Below are 16,362 nucleotides of genomic sequence, written 5' to 3'. Positions count from 1 at the left end.
TAAAGCACAAATGGGGCTAAGCAACATCTCCAGATTGTGACTGTGGGGCTGCCTCGCAAACAATAAATCACATTGTTGGTGACTGCCTGAAACGAGTCTTCGGGGGATCAATAAATGACATTCACCACGCATCACCTGAAGGGCTCAACTGTATCAACAGATTGGACTTAGAAGGCTAAGAACTTGTGTAATGTGTACATAATTTAGCATAATACTTTGGACATTTGATTCTGTACCCGTATTTTGCTTGTCATTTCTTACACAGTATACTCTTAAAATTATGTATTTGATCCAAGCTCTGTATCATCATATGATAAATAAATATATAAGACTCAAATCCAAACAAGGTTTGAGTCTTTATCTTTGATACCTGAGCCAGTGAATGTGATTTTAAGTAACAGTGCTAAGAGAAACAAAAGCTGAGATTTTTTCTATTTTTGGGTATAACATGACATGCAGTTCCAGTGGCTATTGTCTTTTCAAGACTTGTTGAAATGCAGCTAAAACAGAACAATAAAAATCATCTGATAAGTATCTTGACTGCTATTTGAACTTAGAATGATGTAACTGACACACTTGGTCCGAGTTTATCGTGGACAATATCAAATAATAATGATGAATGGATTTTACCTCATTATAACACTATTTTTCAGTTGTCAAGTGTCAATTTTGTTTCTTTCTTCAAAGTTACTGGAGGAACAATAGTAGTTAATGAATCAACTAACAACTATTGATTGTAATACACTTTGATAATAGAGATAAATTCTTTGAACTTTCTACGCCTGTTTCCAAAATCTAGATGCTAATTTGATCAAACATAGATGTTACATTTTTAGGTACCTAGTTTCTAATTTTCTTAGCAATAGCTATGAAATAAGATCCGATAAAGTAAATGCTACGTTGAACCCTACTGAAGGATACATGCATGTGCCAGGCAGGTATTACACTTTGGCACAAGTCAGAAATACACTGCACATCATTATAAGTTTAAAGGTGCTAGCCAGAAATAGATGACCTACAGAAACATTTTCAGACCAGCTATCATTTCTCAAATAAAACAAACAGTAAGCTGCTAAACAGTAGCTGCTACTTTACAGGAATGCTTCCTTACAACCACATTGATTGAAGAAATCAGTACTTTGAAATTCCTTTTATTCAGCCACTCACTTCATGCAACAATCATACGCTCCCATAAGATGAAACACCAAACAGTAACAACATTTTAATGACAACTGTGCAAATGCAGTGGACAGATGTGACTTAAATGTTCTCTAACATGTCAAAAATAACTGAGCAACCGTACACAAGTAGTAACATCAATTTTATTATGATCTCTAAGCACCATAGCAGCATGGTAATAGTCTCTCTCTCAAAACACATCTGTTTTTCCATTGGGAGGCAGAGTGCATTACATAAGCTCTCCAATTTGTCACTTCACTTGGACTGAACAAGAGCCTGATCATACGTACTATTATCACTCAACAACTCTAAATGGACCAGCAGCACCTGTGAAGAACAGGTACGTGATATTAATCCCAGACGGATCTTCGAATGACTGCTTTGTAAGACGTATGAAATATCAATCCACATGCTAGTAGTTAAAGTAATAACTTGTTCTTTGATTATCCTCTACAAATCTCCCCTCCCCACTTACAAACACACACACACACACACACACACACACACACACACACACACACACACCTGGATGTTACACATTTTTTAGGAAAGAGGGTCATCTTTTGTACAGTTCAGAAAATTGATTCTGGAGAAAGTAGTATGTGCATAAATGATGAAATGTTGTGAGATCAATATGTCATACAGCAGACCTGAAAATTGGGTGGCATATGCAACAAATCTACTTGGAAAGCCTGAAGGCCACGTAACACTGTTAGTCTGCAGCAGCCCTGGAGTTAACTGGTTGTTTGAGTACAGCACCATACAAGTGTTGCCATAAAAACGAGAGAGAGAGAGAGAGAGAGAGAGAGAGAGAGAGAGAGAGAGAGAGAGAGAAAGAGAGAGAGAGAGAGCGAGTTCATAAACAGAGAATTAACGTTCAGATTCAACTTAATCTAATACTGTGTATTCAAGGAGACTTGTTATATTCTCTACCGATACTTACAATGTAAAATGGTTTTGTGCAGAATAGCTCAGCAGTAACACACGTAATAACATTCTTCAAAAAATTAACAACCTACATGTTATTCTTCCCACACATCTCCATATTTGTTTTTTGGTTTGTTCCATGAAGGTGGTGGTGTAGGTCTTTTAGGTGCCTGTTCCTCCAATGGTGTTTGTTGACGAATTACAGTAGGCACTTCATCAGTACCCGTTATACCTCTGAAATAAAATCAACAAATTACACACTGTTTATGTGGTAAGAAGAAACAAGGGACTGTTCTTTTTACGACAGTTTGTTAAATGGGGACTGAGGAACAAAACTACAAGGTCATCAGTCCCTCATTTACAAACAAGTCTATGGAGAATGGCATGCTAACTAGAATTAAGAGCCATCCAAGCATGTTATCATACACATGGCTTCCAAAAGGCATTTGACTCCATACAGATCAGAGCTTATTAATGAAAAAATGATCATATGGGGTATCGAAAGACATTTGTGACTGGGTCAAGGATTTCTAGGTAGAAAGGGCATGTTATCTTGGCTACAGATAAGATATAGAAGAAACTTTAATTGTGACACAGGGAAGTGTTTTAGGACCCTTATTGCTCATTTATATCTAAGTGACCTGACAGACAATATCAATAGTATCCTTAGATTATATTTTGTCTCCAGGTGAAGCAGTTGTCTATAAAGAATTGAAAGGGGAAAAAAAAAACACAAACTTTTGCTGAGATCTTGATAAGGTATCAAAAAGCTGCAAAGATGGCTAACTTGCTTCAAATGTTCACAAATGAAAAACTATGTACTTCACAAATTACAAAACCATAGTATTCTATGACTATAGTACCAAAGAGTTACAACTAAAACCAATTAACTTAACAGGTATAAATGGGAGTAACAGTTTGAACATATATGAAATGGAATGACCACATAGGCTCAATTGGGGGGTGGCATACTTTGTTTAATTGGTAAGATAAGAGGAAAATATATTCCATCTATAAATGAAAGTACTTTATTCATAACTGTTATTTTTCAGCAACTGTAGTATATATTTTAGAATAAAATTCAGTTATCAGTTGCAAATTTATTTTTATTTCACTTTACTGGTTTTGAGAAATTAATTTGTTATCTTCAGAAGACTAAAAAGTTAGGGATATTATAAATCTTCAGACCTTCGCTATACATTTATGTAAAATATAAGAAGTGTATTACAGAAACTTACTTGGTATTGGTTTAGTAGATGTCAGTATCTTCTTCACAGAAGCACAATGCCACGATACATCCAAATATGTATGTATGTGATTTAAAAACAGATTGATAATTCACAGTAACTGAACCACTCACTCAATAAAGAAAGTGAGAATTCACGTAAGTCAACTTTTGCAGAGTATCTCAAAATCTAGAAACACCTTCTTCCTCCTCCATCCTTGCACAACATGGAAATTTTGCGTATAGTTCGCGTGGGCTACAAAATGAACTTTTTAGAAAAATTTGAAATATATAAACATTTCCACCTCAATTCACAAGATCTGTTGAATGATCAACTTGTATTAAAAATAGACACTATTTTGAGTGCACAGCATCTCTCATAAAATGTGAAAATTAGCCCATTCCCTTTATATATAATAACTATGTGCTATGTTTTTTCCACAAGTATTATATACAATTTCCTTGTATACCTTAATTATACTTTTTACAAGCTTTTATAAAATGTTCCTTGCTGCTGGCACAACAGACTGACATGTACATAGATGATTTAGTTCTGTAAATCATCTATTTGTCAATTTGTGTTTAATATAATCACATGTAATATACACATTTTTGGACATATCATGGCATCATGCTTCTACAAAGAAGATACTGATATCTACTAAATCAATACTAAGTTAAGTTTCTGTAATGCACTTTTTTTTTGTACTTAGCATAAATGTATAACCAAGGTCTGAAGTTTCATAACATTCCTTATTTTGTAGGCTTCTGAAGACGACAAATTAATTTTTCAAAAGCAGTAAAGTGAAATAAAAATGTATTTGCAACTGACAACTGAATTATAATCCGAAACATCCTGTGAAAACCTACTAACAAATCTCCATGGAACAATGCTAAGTGAAAAATCTACGAATGCACTAGAGTTCCCTATGAACTGTTCCCGTAATTAGACTATAAAAGTGTACAAAGAGGCATTTAAGTGGTCATTTTTGTCATGTTCCATTTACAAATATAAAATGAAAGAAACCTTAACATGACATATAATATCAAGTACCATCTGAAATGGATTCAACAGTGATTAGTGATTAGTGAGTATTGATGTAGATGTACTTTCAATTATCAACTAAAACTGAAGAAAATGATGGGTTGCCAGTAGAGAGAGGTGGCAGCTAAAAGAGTGAATTTGTTTCTTGAGAATATTATACTCTTTGTTACTTCTTATTATTAGTAAGATAAAGGAAAAAGAACAGAACTGAAACCCAATCTTTATGAAATGAGGGTTAACACGTTGATGCTTCGTCATCCAATACATAGCACGAAACATTTTAATCCACATTCTTTAAGTGGTTTTTGCACGCAAAACTCTTGAAACACCTCTTGCTATACCTGTATGGTTTTGTTTTCTTTTGCTCATATTCTTCTCTGTTCTTCCTACGTAGTTCTTCATATGTTGTAGAACGCTGCTGTGCCTCAGGCAGAGGCATCTCTTCTTCAAATGCTGGTGCTAAAACACAAATGAAAATAAACTATAGAGAGGCTAGCTTTAATTTTTGCACATTTAATATATGACATGGTCACAATCTGTGACAATGTTGAAGGATAAGCAGATTATTTATTTATTTACCGCTTATTTAGCTTGATCAGATTAAGGCCTTAAGAGCCCTCTCTTACATCTGCCGAGGAATAACACACACAAAATTTACATAATGATCAGAAAATTATTTCCATTATTAATAAAAAATAATAGTTGGCAATAATAATAATAATAATAATAATAATAACAATGACAATAATAATAATTAATGGAGCCATTAAGAATGATACTGATCAATTATGCACTTTTGAAGTCTTGTTTGGTACTGAAAGAAATGGAAGAGAGAATGAAATAGGAGAAGAGTGAAATGAAATTGACAATGGTTGTTTCGAAAGAAGAGACTTTCAATAGAAACTCTGTAGACAAGGGGAGGGAAGGTTGAACAAGAGTGAGCTACAGACCAGAATATGGAAGAGAGAGCTAATATGATATATGGGCCATTATCTATCTTCTGAAGTTTGAAGGGATTTTAATTTCTCTAATATTTTGAAGAAGACTGTTCCAAAGTCAGGTTCTTGATACAGAAAATGATTAGAAAACACGGCAGTGTGGTGTTTAAGTACAGGAGGATTTTAATTTGTTGAAAATGGGTATTTCTGCTGTGTTTGCAATGACCGAGATACGATACTGGATATGATAATCTACATTTATTGCACATAGCCATGATAACTATTCATAGGCAAGAGCAATATGGTCAAAACAGCATACTTCACAAATGAATCGTGCAAATGCATTCATTACCAGTTAAGACATATTGAAAATATGTACCTAAATAGGACCAACAGGCTGACAACATTTTGTTTCTTTATCAGTATTTTGTATTGTACCACAATGGAAAATTCGGGATGGAATAACAACAACATTACAAAAAGGGTACATTGCTACTGACCATACAGAGTTGAGCTGCAGACAAGCACAACAAGAAGAATGCTATACATTTGAGCTTCCGGCCAAAAGGCCTCCTTCTGAAGTAGAGAACACACACATTCACACAACCACAACTCGCACACAACAACCACTGTCTCCGAACACTGAGGACAGACTAGAATTTTCCACTTATGTAAACCTGTCAGAGGAAGCAACATTGGGGTTTAATATCCCACTGACTTTGAGGCCATTGAAGATGGAGTTTAAGCTCAGACTGGAGAAAAATGGGGTAAGAAATTGGGCACATCCTCGTAAAAACCATATGAGCATTCATATGAAATGACTATCTAAAATCTAAATCTGGATAGTGGGACAGGAATTTGAACAGTCTTGCTCGTGAATGTGAGACCAGTGTATTAAAATTGCACAACCTTGCTCATGGACATTTTTCTCCTCTTTTTCAGCAAGCAGCCTTCAATTGTTATCTCGTGTACCTGACATTTTCTAAGGAACAGTCTTCTTTAAAACACAACTGCAGATTTATTTGTTATACTGTTTTGTTCACTTGGTCTCAGATGTAATTGTTCTCGTATACTTATTCATTCCTATTTGTTACTCCCCCCCCTCCCTCCCTCCCTCTACTGTTTATGATCAGGTTCCAGATTCTTACTTAGTTCATTTTGCCTATTCTCAATAAATCTACAATAATATTCCAGATCACACTACTTCTGATGGCGGTCTCTGTTCTTCCGTTCACATCAAACCCACAAATCTAACTTCACTTTGACATCTCCCTCTGTCATTAAATTTAGTATCTTGTACTTCACGGTAGATGAACCTGTGATGGTGCAGTCCTTAAGTAACTTCATTCTTATGAATGATTTTACATTACACTACACCGCCTTCACCTAGAACTCATTAGTTGGTTCTTCACTGAAGGAATGACAAACTGAAATGAGAGTGACTCATTTTCTTACCATATTTGAACACAAAATATTTTTCATTGAGGGTCAAATATTCTTTCTTTCTATGAAGCCTTTATCAGAAGATCCAGTTTGACATAAAGTAACCTCTGCAATTTACTGCAAAGTAAAATTTAATCACGAAATCAATGTAAACCTATTCTCTACAGATATGCTTCAATAGTTTATATTGTTTTCTATATATAACTGCAACTGATTATTACCAGTGTATGTTTTCCCAACAAATAACAAGAGATTGACCTGATCATTGGCTACTAAATCAGGACCCCATTGCCAGATTGTGGGAGACTTTTTATACAGGAAATAACATGGTTATCAGGATCCAGCTGAAAACATTAAAGTGAGACTGGTATTTAATTGGAAAAGCTGTACAAGGTGAAATCCACATGCTTGTAGTACATTCCATGCATTGTACCGATTAAAAATGTTCTACTCCATTAAGAAAATTGAAGAAATCACAAAGGTAATAAACAGGCTTTTATGCATTCATTAATCCATGAAAATACAGAAACTACTTACAGTCAAGAGTTGGCCTGTATGTATCATCTAACCCTTCACTCACTGGATATCCAGAATCCAAGTCATGTTGTGGCCCTACGTCTGAGAATGTATCCAAACTTCCAAATGTTGGTAATGACACTCCAGCACCAAAACTTGGATCCATTGTTAGTCTGCAACACCAAAAAATGGTATCTTCAATCTTTCAAAAGGTTTACATGAAAGATAATTACTCAACAAGAATGAACTACTCGCCTCCTGAATCACAGTATTTTCTGAACCTCATTTCCTCAAAGGGTTGAAGCAGTAGTTTACACCATGTCTCTTCAAAAGATATCTCTTACTTCTAGGCAGGGACTTTATCACAACTCATATAAAGTCTTGTACTATGATAAATAGTGTTTCAACTCCAGCAACTGTGACAAGTTGGTCACAATCTGTTGCATATGACAATGTTGGCATTAAATAACTTATGTGAGACATAATAATAATATTACTGATGATGATAAAATCATCATCAGAGATAGCACGAAATGTTTAAAGATTTATAGACTTAAGGAGGGATGTAGATAAAATAAGTCTTTTTCCTTTTTTTAACTAGAAAGTTCTGTAGCATGTTGGAAATTTGGTCTACATTTGTCATAATTTAATTTGTACAACAAATGGTGTAAAACCCAACTAGTATCAACAAATGCACTGTGACTTGATCCTTTTTTTACACAACTCTGTCATTGTTTGCAATATTTTATTACTTCCTCCCATCAGGGAAGACACTTGTAGAGTAGAGAAGGCTATGAGCACATTGACCGCGTGATTAATTACGATTTACTACAGAAATGCATACATGACGGAACACGAAACCTCATTTGGAACATACACCCTAAGAAAACATTTTGCTCAGCTATTGTTGCTAAAATTCCTCATATGATGCCTGTTTGGTGTTTAATGATGGTGACACTGGAAGAATCGGGACTCTTGTAAGACTAGGATTTGATGCAGTTTGCTTCACTGAAAAAGACTGATGATGTGTGTAACGTCAGTGGAGGATACTGGCAAAAGGGCATGCCAGAAGGATCATACTAGAAGAAAAGAGCTGCATTGAAGACCAAAAAGTTTTTTTCCTCCATGTTTCCGACAACTTTCATTTTTAAGCGTATAAGGAACATTTTCTGCAAAACCATTGCAGATAAAGTGGGATTTGCTACAGACTTCATACATACACCACTTCTTGTTTATTATTATTATTTATTATTATTATAAATATCTGAGCGCTGTGGAGCACCAAGCAGTCAAGATTTTTACAACTTGCCGTGGCACAAAATGCCTATCGAGCAGAAAGCTAGAACTGAGACTTTAGGAACTCATGATAGCATGTTGCACAGATTTGTATCACACAGCTTATTGGTTCTCCCTATAGACGTAAGTAACCATACCAAATTTTACCATTTTATTTCTATTTAAATTTTTTACAGCACTTCAACTTTTGGAAGTTTTGTCTTTTTTAACACTGTGGCTGTACAAAACAACACTTGCTAACACTTAGAAAGTAAGTTACCATTTCTTTCTTTATCATTTAAATTGTAAAATTTGGTGGTTATACTCTATAGTATAGAAAGAACAAAGCCTCATACCTGTGACTATAACCATCAATACAGGAAAGAAACTGTATATTTTCATCTATGTAGTTCACTTTGTGAAAAAACATGGTTTCTCCGTTACACTGAATATCACATAAATGGAAAGGGACAATCTCTAATTTCCTTTTCTGCATCATAATCCTCAAAGCATGGTCTTTCAGTTAGGAAAATAAGACTGATATGCTGTATGTTCCCTTTATTTTCCCAACAGATAAAATGGCTCTGAGCACTATGGGACTTAACATCTGAGATCATCAGTCCCCTAGTACTTAGAACTACTTGAACCTAACTAACTTAAGGACATCACACACATCCACGCCCGAGGCAGGATTCGAACCTGCGACCGTAGCGGTCAGTTCCAGACTGAAGCACCTAGAACCACTCGGCCACACCGGCCGGCTCGGTTGGTTGGTTTGTGGGATTAAAGGGACTAGACTGCTATGGTCATCGGTCCCTTTTTCCAAATACTAAAAACACCCACAGAGAATAAAAACGAGTAACAGAATAGATCACAGACGACACAGAACAAGAGAAACTTAGACAAAGACCAGACAAGACGAACTAAAATCACACAGAGTGTGACGGTGGTTGGCCGACCATAGAAACAAAAAAGGAAAAGCCAACCACCGAGAAACACATTAAAAACTCAGATTAACATCGTAGGCCAATGGCCGTAATCAACACAAAAGAACATAACAAACACTCAGATTAAACACTAAAAACCCCCTGCCCGAATAAAACATAAAATTAAGCCAGCCATAGCAGGGTCATCAGATAAAAGGGCAGGGAGCGTATCAGGCAGCGCAAATGTCTGCCTGATCACAGCTAAAAGGGGGCAGGCCAACAAAATGTGGGCCACCGTCAAAGCCGCCCCACAGCGACATAGAGGAGGGTCCTCCCGCCGCAGTAAATAACTGTGTGTCAGCCGGGAGTGGACAATACGGAGCCAGCAAAGGACTACCGAGTCCCTGCGAGTGGCTCGTAGGGATGACCGCCACGCAGCTGTCGTCTCCTTGACAGCACGGAGTTTATTACGCGTGGTCAGTTCGCGCCATTCAACGTCCCATAGCACAAAAACTTTGCGGCGTAAGACTGCCCTCATATCAGTCTCTGGGAGGCCAATGTCCACAGATGGTTTACTCGTGGCCTCTTTCGCCAGGCGGTCAACATGTTCATTGCCCGGGATACCAACATGACCGGGGGTCCACACAAAGACCACAGAGCGGCCGCAACGGGCAAGAATATGCAGGGACTCCTGGATAGCCATCACCAGACGAGAACGAGGGAAACACTGGTCGAGAGCTCGTAAACCGCTCAGGGAATCGCTACAGATCACGAAGGACTCACCTGAGCAGGAGCGGATATACTCTAGGGTACGTTGGTAGCGCATAACCGACACGACCAGCAACCATCGAGCCATCAGTGTAAACAATGCCAGAGCCCTGACACGTTGCGAGGAGGTAAAGAAAGCGGCGGCGGAAGGCCTCTGGAGGGACTGAGTCCTTCGGGCCCTGTGCCAATTCCAGCTGAAGGCAAGGGCGAGGCATACACCATGGGGGTGTACGCAGAGGTGCCCTAAAAGGAGTCTGAAGAGGTAAAGCCCCAAGCCCGGAGAGAAGCTCTTGGACGCGGAACGCGATCGTACATCCACACCTGGGCCGACGTTCTGGAAGATGGACGTGCGACTCTGGGAATAGTAGACGATAGATAGGATACCCGGGCAAGCTAAAAACATGAGCAGCATAAGCGGCCAGTAAATGTTGCCGCCTCAATCGCAGTGGAGTGACACCTGCCTCCACAAGTATGCTGTCCACAGGGCTGGTGCGGAAGGCACCAGTGGCAAGTCGTATCCCGCTGTGTAGTATTGGGTCCAGCACCCGCAATGCAGATGGGGAAGCTGAGCCATAAGCCAGGCTCCCATAATCCAGACGGGACTGGATTAACGCCTGGTAGAGCCGTAACAGGGTAGATTGGTCAGCACCCCAGCTGGTGTGGCTCAAGCATCTCAGAGCATTTAGATGCCGCCAACACGTCTGTTTAAGCTGCCGAATATGAGGCAGCCAAGTCAACCGGGCATCAAAACCTACACCCAAAAACCTGTGTGTCTCCACCACAGCAAGAAGTGCACCGTCAAGATAAAGCCGTGGCTCCGGGTGAACAGTGCGTCGCCGGCAGAAATGCATAATGCAGGTCTTGGCTGCCGAAAACTGGAACCCATGAGCTACAGCCCAAGACTGTGCCTTACAGATAGTGCCCTATAGCTGACGTTCAGCAGCTGCAATGCCAATAGAGCTGTAGTAAAGGCAGAAGTCATCAGCATACAGGGATGCAGAAACAGAATTTCCCACCACTGCAGCAAGCCCGTTTATTGCAATTAAAAACAGGCAGACACTGAGGACAGATCCCTGTGGTACCCCGTTCTCCTGGACTCGGGAGGAACTATGGGAGGCCGCGACTTGCACGCGGAAGGTACGAGATGACAGAAACTTGCGGGTAAAGATCGGCAGAGGGTCCTGAAGACCCCATCCATGGAGCATAGAAAGGATGTGATGACGCCATGTCGTATCGTACGCCTTCCGCATGTCGAAAATGACAGCGACCAGGTGCTGACAGCGGGCAAAGGCAGTACGGATGGCCAACTCCAGGCTCACCAGATTGTCGGCGGCGGAGCGGCCTTTACGGAACCCACCCTGAGACGGAGCCAGAAGGCCCTGTAACTCCAGTACCCAGTTCAACCGCTGGCTCACCACCCGTTCAAGCAACTTGCAAAGAACATTGGTGAGGCTAATGGGGCGGTAGCTGTCCACCTCCAAAGGGTTCTTCCCAGGTTTCAGAATGGGGATAACAATACTTTCCCGCCATTGCGACGGAAACTCACCCTCAACCGAAATGCGGTTGTAAAGGTCGAGGAGCCGTCGCTGGCAGTCCACTGGAAGGTGTTTCAGCGTCTGACAGTGGATGCTATCTGGCCCAGGAGCGGTATCAGGACAAGCGGCGAGGGCACTGTGAAATTCCCACTCACTGAATGGAACATTGTAAGATTCAGGATGGTGGGTGTGAAAAGAAAGGCTCCGACGTTCCATCCGCTCTTTCATGGAGCGTAAGGCCAGTGGGTAATTGGAAGAAGCGGAACTCAGAGCAAAATGCTCTGCCAAGCTGTTGGCAATTTCGTCGGAGTCTGTACAAACTGCTCCATTCAGTGAGAGCGCAGGGACGCTGACAGGGGTCCGATAGCCATAGAGGCGTCGGATCTTGGCTCAGACCTGCGATGGAGAGACATGGAGGCCAATGGTGGACACATACCGCTCCCAGCACTCCTGCTTGCTTTGGCGGATAAGGCGGCGGGCCCGCTCACGCAGCCGTTTGAAGGTGATGAGGTGTTCAATGCAGGGATGTCGCTTGTGACGCTGTAGCGCCCGCCGGCGATCTTTAATCGCCTCAGCGATCTCAGGTGACCACCAAGGTACAGTCCTCCTCCGAGGGGACCCAGAAGAACGGGGAATGGAAGATTCTGCGGCAGTAACGATGACGGTGGTGACGGAGTGAACCACCGCATCAATGTCGTCATTAGAGGAGGCTCAATAGCGGCAGTGGAGGAAAACAAGTCCCAGTCAGCCTTATTCATAGCCCATCTGCTGGGGCGCCCAGAAGAGTGACGCCGTGGCAGTGACAGAAAGATCGGAAAGTGGTCACTACCACACAGGTCGTCATGCACACTCCATTGGACAGACGGTAAGAGGCTAGGGCTACAGATCGAAAGGTCACCGGCCAGCTCGAAAAGAAACTTTTTAAATTTCTTCTTGAGAACCTAAAATAAACCTTGAAATTTCAAAAGACCTGAACAATACATTGGTGGTAAAACTCCAATTGTAAGTGACTGAACTTTTAGAAACACGCTCACAACCAACAATATTTAAAAGTACATTACAGTTAATTTAATTTTTAAACGTGTCACACAGTTCATGTAATGTGCAAAAGTAATATTATTTTGAGCTGGGGATACACATTCCTCTGAAAATTGTTATATTCTTCCAGTTGGTGTTTTAGATGGTTCAATGACCATGGACACATGAAGAGTTGGAACCAGAAAAATATCACCTCACTTGGGCCAAAAAAATGAAGGTGAGAGCTCTCAATGACATACAAACTTTACAGTAACATCACCTTCTGTTGTATTCAGTTTAATGATTATCCCAAATTACCTTATGGGATCAGTTTTCTTCTCTAGAAAGGATGCCAATTTATTCCTTAAATTATCTTTCAAGGTGAGCTCCCTGTCACTATTGATCTTCCTTGTTTCCATGTTTCCTAAACAATGTTTCTGTTCAAAATTATGGACACCTCTGATTCCAGGCAGTGCATGAATTTTGTCAAGGGAGGAATGTATCAGACTTATGGACTTTTCAGACATAAAATAAAACTTAATTTGGTGATGTTAACACTAAAGTGCTGAAAGAAATTTATCTAATGCAGACAATATTTGACTTCCTACAGGTTTTGTAAACTTTCCTCTATCCTAATATTAGTAGAGATTGAAGCCAGGAACATTACGGGAACGAAGGATATGTTGCAAGGATAATTCCCATGTATGCAGTTCAGGAAAACTGGTGTTCGGCCAAGAGCAGAGTTGACCACCCAGAGGTGGAACATACTGCTGAGCACAATTTTATTTCACTGGCTGCTTCACTACCCATGCTATCTGGACTACATAGAGGGGATTTGCCCTTGCAACACATCCTTTGTCCTTACAAATCCTCCTGGCTACAAATGCCCAGCCCCTCACCCACCTCCAACTTGCTACAGGACCCTACCTTCACTCATCTTACATCCACACCTTCTCCCCCACAGCCTCCCCTTCCACCATTCTGTCATCCACTTCCAATGCACTTCCCCTTGGTACTGGTAACTTTAAATAATTAGATTCTTTAGGAAACTTGGAAGAAAGGAGATCAGCAGTGATGTGGAGCCCATCTTCAAAGATAATTTAAGGAATAAATTGTCAACCTTGGAAAAAATTGTAAATTTGTGGTAAGGTCTTATGGGACCAAACTGCTGGGGTTATTGGTCCCTAAGCTTATGCATTACTTATTCTAACTTACGCTAAGGACAACATAACAATTCCCAAGGGAGCACTCAAACCTCCGAGGAGGGGGGGGGGGGGGGGGGGATAGCCATGTGGACCACGACAAGATGCTTCAGACTGCGCGGATGTCAACCTTCTGCATGAGAAGGAAACTTCATCGCATAAAGATATGTACATAGCTTGAAAATACTGTAATATGTGGTAATTTGGGATAATCATTCAACTAAATACGACAGGACATGATGTTGCTGTACAATTCATGCATTCTTCAGATCTTTTATCGTCATTCCGTTGGCAGAAGTGAGGCGAAATTTTCTGGTTCCAGTTCACATGCTTATTGTTGTTGAACCACTTAAAACATCACTGGAAGAACTTATGAATTTTCAGAGGAGTGTGTGTTCTCTATGGAGAAAATATTAAAAAGTTTCTGAAACAAATTATGTTTACCACAAGCACTGCTATTTTAAAAAACTGAATAAACTTTAACTTTTTCTTCAATATTGTTGGTTGAGCCTGTTCCTTTTATCAGTTCAGTCACTTACATTTTAAACCCCACATTATTTCGGACCTCTGAAATGTCAATAGTTTATGTTAAGTTCTCAAGCAAAAACTAAAAATATTTATCTGGTGCTAAAAGAAAAAACAACAAAAGAGCAATCACTCCATTAACTTTATTTTTCTAAGTAAAAGACAATAGTTTAAGGCTATTTTGCAAAAAAGAATATGAGAGATTACCCTTTCCCATTCAAGTCGTATTTAGTGTAATGTAGAAACCATGTCTTTTTCAATATAAACTACTTAGATAAAAATACATTTCTTCTCCTGTCTTAATTGTTCCATTTAAAGGTATGAGTATTTTTCCCCTTTTCTTTTACAATCCTTATACTACAGTGAATATTACCATCAAATTTTACAATCTGAATGGTAAATGAGGTAATATAATTTCCAAATGTTTGCAAGTGTCAATCTGTGTCATGGTAATGTTAAAACCAATGAAACTTATGCACTTTGTAGTGCTATAAAATGGAAATGGAGAGACGAAAATAGCTAACAGGAGAACAAGTAAGTCCAGTCTCACCCAAATCTGAGATGGTAGGTGAGAATTTTTCTGTCTGAATTGACACAGAATGATCTGGCTTTGAGAGAGATAAAAAAAAAATAATAATAATAGTGCTAAGACTAAAGAGATGGGCCCATTTTCTGAGCATATATCAATATGAGATCCAATATGAACCAAAGAAAACTGGCGTTCTACGGATTGGAGTGTGGAATGTCAGATCCCTTAATCGGGCAGGTAGGTTAGAAAATTTAAAAAGGGAAATGGATAAGTTAAAGTTAGATATAGTGGGAAATAGTGAAGTTCGGTGGCAGGAAGAACAAGACTTTTGGTCAGGTGAATACAGGGTTATAAATACAAAATCAAATAGGGGTAATGCAGGAGTAGGTTTAATAATGAATAAAAAATAGGAGTACGGGTAAGCTACTACAAACAGCATAGTGAACGCATTATTGTGGCCAAGATGGACACGAAGCCCACGCCTACTACAGTAGTACAAGTTTATATGCCAACTAGCTCTGCAGATGATTAAGAAATTGATGAAATGTATGATGAGATAAAAGAAATTATTCAGGTAGTGAAGGGAGATGAAAATTTAATAGTCATGGATGACTGGAATTCAAGAGCAGGAAAAGGGAGAGAAGGAAACATAGTAGGTGAATATGGATTGGGGCTAAGAAATGAAAGAGGGAGCCGCCTGGTAGAATTTTGTGCAGAGCATAACAATCATAGCTAACACTTGGTTCAAGTATCATGAAAGAAGGTTGTATACATGGAAGAACCCTGGAGATACTAAAAGGTATCAGATAGATTATATAATGGTAAGACAGAGATTTAGGAGCCAGGTTTTAAATTGTAAGACATTTCCAGGTGCAGGTGTGGACTCTGACCACAATCTATTGGTTATGAACTGTAGATTAAAACTGAAGAAACTGCAAATAAACTGACTAAACCAGAGGTTGCACAGAGTTTCAGGGAGAGCATAAGGCAACAATTGACAGGAATGGGGGAAAGAAATGCAGTAGAAGAGGAATGGGTAGCTCTGAGGGATGAAGTAGTGAAGGCAGCAGAGTATCAAGTAGGTAAAAAGACGAGGGCTAGTAGAAATCCTTGGGTAACATAAGTAATATTGAATTTAATTGATGAAAGGAGAAAATATAAAAACGCAGTAAATGAAGCAGGCAAAAAGGAATACAAACGTCTCAAAAATGATATCGACAGGAAGTGCAAAATGGCTAAGCAGGGATGGCTAGAGGACAAATGTAAGGATGTAGAGGCTTATATCACTGGGGGTAAGATAGATACTGCCTAC

The 16,362-nt window shown here is 39.4% G+C and overlaps 1 protein-coding gene across 4 annotated transcripts in view; it reads right to left on the bottom strand.

The window, feature by feature from the left end:
• The window catches only part of LOC126259832 (OCIA domain-containing protein 1-like), a 60,172-nt gene that overhangs the window by 30,141 nt on the left and 13,669 nt on the right, over window positions 1-16,362 (bottom strand). The window contains exons 4-7 of one of the 4 annotated variants that reach the window (XR_007546565.1): window positions 7,295-7,446; window positions 4,718-4,835; window positions 2,123-2,340; window positions 1,305-1,506 (exon numbers count right to left, since the gene is read on the bottom strand). Coding sequence is in view for 2 of the 4 variants with exons in the window: in XM_049956876.1 (XP_049812833.1) it covers window positions 2,202-2,340; window positions 4,718-4,835; window positions 7,295-7,446 (409 nt within the window). In the remaining 2 variants the exon portion in view is untranslated. Of the gene's footprint in view, window positions 1-1,304; window positions 1,507-2,122; window positions 2,341-4,717; window positions 4,836-7,294; window positions 7,447-16,362 lie in introns of those variants that run through there. The other 3 variants (XM_049956877.1, XR_007546564.1, XM_049956876.1) reach the window with 3 other exon arrangements.

This window comes from Schistocerca nitens, chromosome 5, assembly GCF_023898315.1.
Source record: "Schistocerca nitens isolate TAMUIC-IGC-003100 chromosome 5, iqSchNite1.1, whole genome shotgun sequence".
In the NCBI taxonomy this organism is placed as follows: domain Eukaryota; kingdom Metazoa; phylum Arthropoda; class Insecta; order Orthoptera; family Acrididae; genus Schistocerca; species Schistocerca nitens.
Note: the sequence above shows the minus strand (reverse complement) of the source record. Positions and strands in the feature narration are given on the sequence as shown.